Raw genomic sequence first — 9,975 nt, 5'->3', positions numbered from 1 at the left:
ACACTGCAAATATTCATTCTACCCATTACTTTCCGCTTCTTAGCATCGAGGACCAAGACAGAAATGTATCGGGTAGGGTAATCCGAAGTACAAATAAATAATAATGTAACATACGTCTTATCGCCCAATGTCGTAACTCTGTAGTAAACATATCTCTTTAACGATAGTCCGGAAAATACCAGCGTTACCGTCACTTGAACGTTGTAGGTGGAGGCTTAGGTAATTGACATTATCTATTTGCTTAGAGAATCAACCCTAAACGGGGGATATAAAACCATTGTATCGTTTAGCAAGCTTTGTCACTTTAACACCACACTTGAAGAGGGCAGCTTAACTTTGAAAACGTCTGGCTTTCTTGACTTGTGACCGAAAGTCATCGAAACTGTAGGTCTTTTAAAGATTTATTTAAAGCATTGAATTACTAAAAATTTAAACATGTTAAAATTAGGTGTTTTGACTTTTTTCGTGGTGTGTTTCGTAAATGGACAATTAACCGACAAAACTAGAACTCCAAACGCATCAGGATCGGATGTTGTAGAGGCTGTTGTGAACTTGATTAGAGAGGCATGTATCTTCCCAAATGATAAATTGTACCTCAGAAGACTGGCTTATGTAGAGAGCATGGATGGTTTGGAAGCAAATACATACAGACCAAATTACTATGGAGGAATTTGGCAGGTTAGTAGATAATTTTTTCTGGAATGTTTCCTTAATATAAAACTATATCGCCCTTTACTTTTCAATTTGCTATATGTATACATTTGTATAGATAGAGGTTTTTTTTTAATAATTGAATGACATCCAAACTGTAAAGAAATCAATATGTATTTGAAAAACAGAAAATGTGAGCACACCCGATAGTAATTAAGTGTTAGTTTGAAAGTCCTTTCGACTCAATTTCGAAGAAACATGTATATGTAAATTTTACAAATTCCTTCAAATGTCTCAAATCAGAGTACACATGTAGGTTGTGAATCACTGTGATTTTAAATAAAGATTGAAAGAAGTTTGATATTTGCCGCAATAGAGCAATACTGAAGTGTTGTTTTTTTTAATTTCAACACAAACTTTAGTGAACTTTATGCACGGTATGCTTTTGTATGTTTTACATTATATGTACAAGTACATGTACATGTAGATACAGCATATAATAGATCGATTGTGAGAACGGCTAACATTTATAATTTATTTGACTGAGATTTACGTCTAAAAAAAGAAGCACATGAAAAACAAATAAGATTTATAAGCATCATTAAATATGACGAATATTACAAAATCGCAGCCCAATTTTCATTGCAGCTGTTCTTTCAGTTAATAAAATGTTTTTGCTATAGTAAAATTATGGAATAGCCAAAGACAAATGTTAAATATCACATATTTAACAATAATCTACTTTTTTCTGCATGCAACACGATACTTGTTTGGATCTTTTTAAGTTAAATCATACTAAGAAGCGGATTTTAAGTCAAAAAGTGAAACTGTATGCAATTTTTTAGTTGATCCGTTTGCCACTACGTAATTGAATTCATTTGAATATCAATTCGCCATTGTTCTGTCTCCTTACTTTTGACATCTTTTCGTGTTTCTGTTTCATAGTTTTTTCTATGCTCTTTTATGTATTTTGTTTTGCATAAAACTAACTGGGAACATTTGTTACACTTAATGAATTAAAGATACATATTTTATCAATACTTGCAGATAGACCAGGACATGTTCCAACAAATTGCAACAGCTAAAGTTCTAGATGATGCTAAGAAAATGATTAAACAGAGCATAGGTATCGATTGGTCAAAAGTACAGTGGGTAGATCTGGCAAAACCATTATACTCAGGACTCGCCGCCGCTTTGTTTACTCTGCTCAAAGCAGGAAACAATGGAATCCCACGTGGTATCGAATACCAGGCCAATTTTTGGGTAAACACTTCCAGACCAGGACAACTTGCAAATGTGTTTTTCACAAAATCCAACAAATTAGAAACAGGTAAAGGTCTAAACAATTTTATATATGCAAGTACACTTTATTTTGAACAAAGTTATTAAGTGTTATTTTAATTTTCTACACCGAAACAGCTTGGTCAATACCTGTGCTGATTGACTGGTAGTCTCTGCGTTTCGCCAGCCAAGAAGGCAGTGTTTTAGCACCAACGTCATAAGTAATATCATCATTTCTAATATTGTACGTTGATAAACTAAGATAATAATACATGATAAAAGTTCCAACTATCCCAAGAAAATTGAACTTAGGTAGTTTTAACTTTTCTTTTCCTTTCTGTTTATTTTAAAAGCTGCACTACCAACATTCATTATAAAGTCTTCTAATATGAATGCCATAGATAGGGTTACATTTGGAAGATATTTCAAAACAGTTAACCAACCACTTCGATTAAACTTTTTTAATACGGAGGAGTTGCCTGTAACTGTGCCATGCCCAATTTACTTTAAATGAACTAGAATTATTTTCATTTACTGTTTCAAATAGGGTTTTGATGCCTAGCCTACCTCAACAGATCGGTTGACTAGGAAAAACAACTTTTGATAATACAATTTACATGCATTTTTACTTTATTGTCGTTTTAAAATAATGAAGAAAGGAAAATTTGGGATACACGTATGATGTATATAAAGCCTAATGAGACAATGACTTTAAAAGTACACACAAAAAAGAAAGGAAAACGAATACATATGGAGGTCATCATACCATTGCACGTTTAAATATATCTTTACTTTTTTGTAGGATGTAAAAGAACAAATGCCTTAGATTTGGTATTTGCCCTAGACAGTTCCACAAGTTTAGCTCCTCAAGATTTCGATGTAGCAAAGCAGTTTGTCAAATCTATTGTTGACTCATTTGAGATCAGTAGCGACAAAACACAGGTCGGCGTTATCCGATTCAGCACAACAGTTGATGGAGGGTTTAATTTGAACCAACACACTTCTGCCGATGGATTAAAGAAGGCTATTGATGGAGTACAGTACAAATCTGGTGGTACACACACTGCTGAAGCAATAGAGTACGCCATCAACAATTTATTTACAACCACTAATGGCGCCCGTTTAGGGTCATCAAAGGTACTTTTGCACATTTCTAAAATCATGTGATATGAATAGAATTCTGTTCGATCTTTTTATATTGATACATGTAGTTAAAATGGGTTTGATCTGATGTAACAGGTGTTGATCGTTTTCCTTTCTTTTTAGAATTTTATGAATTTAATGTAATAAAATAATCAGTTACAAGTTCTAACTTTTTATTAAATGTTATAGATCTAATGCAAATCAAATTATTACAACACGTTTGTCTTTCATCGGTCCATTTCGGAGACATGAATGATAGTTAAAACTTATTTTTTGTTTGTCTTTATAAAGTTGAATTGCCAATTTAGTATCCTATGTTATTTTTATCCCTTAGATCTTGATTCTTGTAACTGATGGGCGTTCTGAAAATGGAGTTGAGACTTTAAGACAAGCCGCAGCTGCCAAAGCCAAAGGAATTTCAATATTTGCCATTGGAGTCACTGCACAGGTCGTCGAGGTAAGTTTCATTATTACCATCTGTTTTGCTCATTGTTGAAGGCTGTACCATGGCCTATAGTTGATAATTTCTGTGTCATTTGGTCTCTTGTGAAGAGTTGTTTAATTGGCAATCATATCTTCGTGTCTCCTGTGGTATAACAATGTAAAACTATAGTCATATGTCATATCTGTTAAATATAATTTTGCTTTACAGTTATATCTAGATATCGCATATCATCATCGCGCGATCGGCTATCATGCAAATGCTTTTGCATTTGGCATACTTATTATAATTCCCTATTTACAGCAGACGAAAAAAATGCATCAAAGACAAAGTCATAGGCAGCATTGCCTTTTAATGTAATACAAAAGTTAAAAGTAAATAGAAAAACGTCAATAATGTTGTTACAATATATTTTCAGAGAGAATTGAATGCAGTTGCTAGTCAACCTACATGCACACATGTCCAAATTCTGAATTCATTTGCCGACTTAGATTCTTTGAAAGCAGAAATAGAACAGGTGTCATGCAAAGGTAATTTTCATTATTCATTGACTTGTATATTAGTGTTCTGTGTTTGTTAAATTTTAATGTTGTGGTTGTTCTCCTCTTATGTTTAATGCGTTTCCCTCAGCTTTAGTGTGTAACCCGGAGTTGTTTTATTCTATCTATTTATGAGTAGCGGTATACTACTGTTGCCTTTATTTATTTGAGCAAGGTTTGCTATAGTCAAAGGTTCTTACATAGATGTAAGATTAAAAAATATCTAAAAGTTCATTGTTAGCGTTATAACAATAAGGAATATATTTAGGTATAGTTTTCTTGCAAAATTTGTAACTCGTGTTATCTATATAATAGTTTAAAATGAAGACACGTATAGCACGTTTAGAAGAACCCACGAAACAATGTTATTGATATAACAGCAAAATCTTGCATTAGATTTGATAGATGTTATCAAGCAATACAAATCCTCGGTTCCTATATTTTTCATATTTATATTTGACTGTATTGAACACCAGCCAGTGAAATTGTCCTTTATGGACACAAGAGGGCGTCAATAGTCACGTATACTATATGACGACATCAATACTTTCAAAAGATGAACGTTTGTTTTCCATTCGTTTAATGTGTTTGAGCAGAGACTCTGGCTTGAGCTTGCCATTTGATAAATAACTTTCCGTTTTGAATTTTCCTTGTATTTCGTTTGTCAGCAAAGAAAATCACGTTTCATGTTTCATCTTCTGTATATATATAAAACTGAAATACACATGATGATAAATACTATTTTAAATAATTTTTTTTCTTTTAGCCCCAGCAGTATTGACGCCAAACAAATACGTTTATGGATGTAATAGTGATGTTGCTGTTCAAATTTTACCAAATGTAAAAGCCGGTACAACTGTCACAGTAAGCATTTTGATAATATTAAGATAATTATGATAATTATCACAGCATATGTAATGTTGATTCAAGTCAGGTGACCTGTAGTACAGTGGTTTTCGTTAGTTCATGCATGTCATATGTGTTATTCGTATTTTATTTTGTTAAACCTAATGCCGTTAGTTTTCTAACTTAAATTGCTAACAATTTTCATATCAAAATCTTTTATGGCAAACTATACCATACGGGTTTTTTTTTATTCTCATTGTTGAACAAACTGCTCTTTCATTTCAAAGAACAATATTGAAAAGGTTAACAAATTTTAATAAAAACTCATCGAGATAAATATACATATATTTTTTTTTAAACTTACATTTTTGCTACCCAGAAATTCCAAGAAATTTCTATAGTAATTATTTAACAATCAAAATTAGTATATACCATAAGTATAAATGTCATTTATCTTTAACAGGTTATGGTTGATGAAGGACAGGTTAATGTATATGGATCCCTTGCAACTTCTAATCCTAACGCCATCATCAATGATTTCAATTCCCTAGCAACACTCAGTGCATCTACCTCCTTCTTTATAAAGGGAGATAAAACAGTTTCCCTGGCATTTGTCAGCAACAAAGCAGTTTCTTGCAAGACAAATTTCACAGTTAATGTTGAGCAAGGAATGATGGCCCACAAAAGTAAGACATACAATCAATTATACTACAAAATTATTTTTCAATATACTAGTACATGTATATATTTCAAGATAGTTTTTCCAAAAATTATTTGAATGCCCCACCTACGACAGTATGGTTTTTGGTGTGTGGGTCCGTTCATCCGTCCGTCCATTTGTCCAGCTTCAGGTTAAACCTTTTGGTCAAGGTAGTTTTTGATGAAGTTGAAGTCCAATCAACTTGAAACTTAGTACACATGTTCCTATGATAAAACATTTATAATTGTAATGCCAAATTAGGGTTTATACCCCACTGAACATAGAAAATGATATTACAGGCTTTGGACACATTCTTGTTTTTTATGTTTTAAAGGTCCTTTAAATCGTGAAAATGACATTAAATTCGGAGAACAGGGAGATTGTTGGAACAAGTTGATTAGCACAAATTCATTTTAAAAGACCTCATATCATTTAGAAATTGTGTGTGACAGTTTTGCTGCAACTTTTTTCCATTAGCTTCTGAGATGTCTTGATGGCTCGAAAATTGCGTTAATAGTTCTAGTGAGAATTGCTAGATTTACGTTTCATTGATACGATGTGATGGTTTGTTTGCATTGCATATAAACTAAACTTATGAGTGTGAACGATCATTTATTTAACTTGTATACACCCTACAGATATCTAAACAAAACAAAAATGAAAATCATAGCATTAATTCTGTAGCCTTCTAGCCATTCTTTCTGACAAAATCAGAAGAATTTCGGTTTGAAAAAAAAACCAAAAAGCATCTTCCGACTAAAATATAAAACCGTCAGATGAATATGCAGTAGGTCTACTGTTATACAAAAATATGTTATACTTCCTCTGCTATTGAAATAAATACTTTGGGAGTCGATCCTGTTTTTGCAACACTCTACGAGTTACAAGTCTGAAAGTTTTGATTGGATTTTTTTTCAGATGTGCACTTACTATGCATAGAAGATAACATCATTCAGAACTGTACAGCAGAAACATTACAGAAAAGTCCCTACCTTATTATTCCACCAGGTAAGTAACATATTACAGAAAAGTCCCTACCTTATTCTTCCACCAGGTAAGTAACATATTACAGAAAAGTCCCTACTTTATTCTTCCACCAGGTAAGTAACATATTACAGAAAAGTCCCTACCTTATTCTTCCACCAGGTAAGTAACATATTACAGAAAAAAGTCCCTACCTTATTTTTCCACCAGGTAAGTAATCTTCCACCAGGTAAGTAACATATTACAGAAAAGTCTCGACTTTATTCTTCCACCAGGTAAGTAACATATTACAGAAAAGTCCCTACCTTATTCTTCCACCAGGTAAGTAACATATTACAGAAAAGTCCCTACCTTATTCTTCCACCGGGTAAGTAATATATTACAGAAAAGTCCCTACCTTATTCTTCCACCGGGTAAGTAATATATTACAGAAAAGTTCTTCCACCAGGTAAGTAACATATTACAGAAAAGTCCCTACTTTATTCCTCCACCAGGTAAAGTTACATGTCGTGGAAGGGTCATCGGTCATCGTTAGGAGAGAAATATTTTGTTCGATTTGTGAGCAGTCCTATTCGTTTGTTCAGTCGTATCTTTACTGCTATTTTCTACTAAATCAAACAACGTAACCCTCTTCATGGAGTAGACTAGTTACTAATAGATAACCAGTAAATCTCTCTGTAGGACTAGACTCCTCCGAAAGGAGGGTAGTACAGTTAACCTTTTTTTTATATAATTATTCAGTTTATTGCAAATATCTTAGAATGATTTCACGGTTCAGCTTAACAACCAGTTAACCAAAGATAAAACCTTTACCTACACACTCAATGCATTTTACTGTAAATGTGGACCGACATCGATTCATTTAGATGTTTAATAAGTATAAAATTGCATTTTTTTCAAGCAAAAGAAAAGAAAAAACTTTATTCATCAGCCTACTTGTAAATTAATCAATTTGAATGACATACTATTCAATGGACATGCATGTATTAATAGATCTTTGACTTATCAAGAAAAGTGCATCGAGTTGACGACTTTGGTATTTTAACATCATAATAAACCGCCATTGAAATGAAATTTGTGTTTAATAATGAAGTATACAAACAACATTTTCTGTAGTATCGGTTATATTAGTAGGAAGAATTAAAATGGAGTTATTTTTCTTCTTTTTTTTTCTTTTCAGTTGTTTATCCTTTTATCTAAAGATAATCTATGATAATTTTGTGAAATATAATAAGAATTTACTTCATTCTTAATACGTTTGCTTTTAGGAAGGACCAATTACCTTGGTTTATGCAATGCCATCCCAGAGTTCTTTGTCTTCCCAGAAAGAAATGATAGATTTATATTCTGTGATGGTCAAGGTCACTACTTTATTGTTCTTTGTCCTCTGGATTCTATCTTTGACTCCAATGTTCTACGTTGTATTCCCGGAAGACTGCTGTTGACTCCAATAACAACCACTTCCATGCCACTGACGTCCACTCTTACCCCTGTACCAACCACCGCAGTTCCAACAGGTTAGTACAAAAACCAAAATAATATGTAAAACCATTGTGTATTTAACGAACCAGTTACCAGTTCATTCTAAAAAGACAAAAGATGCCGAGATGGGCAATCAAAATCCATAATTCAAAGAAAAACGGGCAAAACCAACACCAAAACAACGAAACGGCAAACATCGGTATATAAAACACCAAACTTGGGCGACTCCAATCCGAGTCCGAGATTACTTTGAAGTCTGATGCCTTTTTAGATCATTTGAGCGTCTGGGCTATTATTCCAAAGAGATGGCAACTTCTTGCCTCAAATCATACATTATTCATTTCAACAATTGTTTTACTCTATGAGGATCGTCGTATAATACCCGTGACACGTCCATATATAAGTATACAAGTGCAAGCTCTCTTTACATCAATGGTCTATTTGACTTCTGTTTACAAAACAAAGTTTCCCTGCAGTCAGATTAGTTTCTTGTAGTCAGTTATTTTCTGATTTGATAACCAAGAGATACATACATTGTTTGCATGATTACATGAATTTGATTGTATATTTTTAATTTCAATCATAAATCAATATCATGAATCACAATCCTACCAAAATACATATGCATATCGAATATTGCCGTTATCTTTATCTCTCAAAATTGTTTTCTGAAATTTTCTTTATCATAGATCTATATACCTAAACTTTTTGTGAGATTTTTTTTAATGTTAATTAAAGCAGGAATTTTAGGACGGTACATGGTGTAAACCTATTATTGTATTACAGGTGTTGTAGTGCCAACTGGTACCCCAAAGAACCCATGCACACCACAGAATCTTGCACTCGGTCTATACTTTTTCGAATACCCAGGAAACAACCAGCTGTTCATTGAATGTTACAATCTCCCATATGTAGCCGTGGTTAAGAGTTGTGATGTCCACCATTATTGGGACCAGAGAACCTTGACCTGTCTCTACAGACAAGTTGTCGTGGATCCTACAAAGGGCGTTTACAGTGGTGGCAGTAACCCATGCAATACTATTCCAAAGCTATTCTATTATCCATTAGCAGAAAAAACAAAATACATTCATTGCGATGATTTCGGAGATGCATTCGAGAAGACCTGCCCAAACAACTTTATCTGGAGTCAACCAATCTTACAATGTATTCCAAGAGGCGTGATATTCAGTGCCCCACCCCCAGTTGTTGGAAAGTAACAGAAATATACTCATATTATATAAACACTTTTACATGAAACCTGATATATGAATAAATAAACATTCAATTTAAGGAAAGTCGTAAATATTCACATTGACTTCCGTATATGGATGTCAATTTATAAATGTTGTGATTGTGTTCACAAAGAGATGTCTACATAATGAATTGTGCATTTTGTGTTGAAAGAATAAAATTCATATAAACTTTTCTTAAGAATTACTTTATTATATTAACACTTCCCATTGTGAATATTACCTTTCCAGAAAAAAAGTTATCCTGACAACCAGATACCCGGTAATTGAATTAAAACCAATAAGTGGTGTGTATCTGTTCCTGTCCTTTCCAGGGAAAGAAGAGTTAACTTTGATAATTTAGAATTACGTCTTTAAAGCAACAAGCAAATACAAAAAGACCAATCAAACAAAATAAAACAAACAAAAAAAGTTGGATGATTCATTTGTACTTTTCTATCAAACATGTAACATATCCCGATAATGGACATAATATGTTAACCAGTGGAAGTCAAGAGAGGCCGTTTGAAATTTATATCGCACGACTTATTCAGCTTAAACGTTTCTGTGTATTAGCATATTGACAGTAAGATGATAATTCGAATCAAACTTTTAGGTTAAGTCCCAAGAAAAGTTTGATTCCAATTAGGAACCAACCTTATCAATGATAACACGCAT

The 9,975-nt window shown here is 33.1% G+C and overlaps 1 protein-coding gene across 1 annotated transcript; it reads left to right on the top strand.

The window, feature by feature from the left end:
* The first annotated feature begins 279 nt into the window (after nt 1-279).
* On the top strand, nt 280-9,494 carry LOC134708077 (uncharacterized). The gene is made up of 10 exons (XM_063568376.1): nt 280-678; nt 1,699-1,981; nt 2,735-3,069; nt 3,410-3,532; nt 3,936-4,047; nt 4,823-4,920; nt 5,366-5,588; nt 6,521-6,610; nt 7,855-8,103; nt 8,855-9,494. The coding sequence occupies exons 1-10, from the start codon at nt 436-438 to the stop codon at nt 9,283-9,285; spliced, it is 2,187 nt and encodes a 728-aa protein (XP_063424446.1). The 5' UTR covers nt 280-435; the 3' UTR covers nt 9,286-9,494.
* Nucleotides 9,495-9,975: the final 481 nt, after the last annotated feature.

Source organism: Mytilus trossulus, chromosome 2 (assembly GCF_036588685.1).
Source record: "Mytilus trossulus isolate FHL-02 chromosome 2, PNRI_Mtr1.1.1.hap1, whole genome shotgun sequence".
NCBI classification, from domain to species: domain Eukaryota; kingdom Metazoa; phylum Mollusca; class Bivalvia; order Mytilida; family Mytilidae; genus Mytilus; species Mytilus trossulus.
Note: the sequence above shows the minus strand (reverse complement) of the source record. Positions and strands in the feature narration are given on the sequence as shown.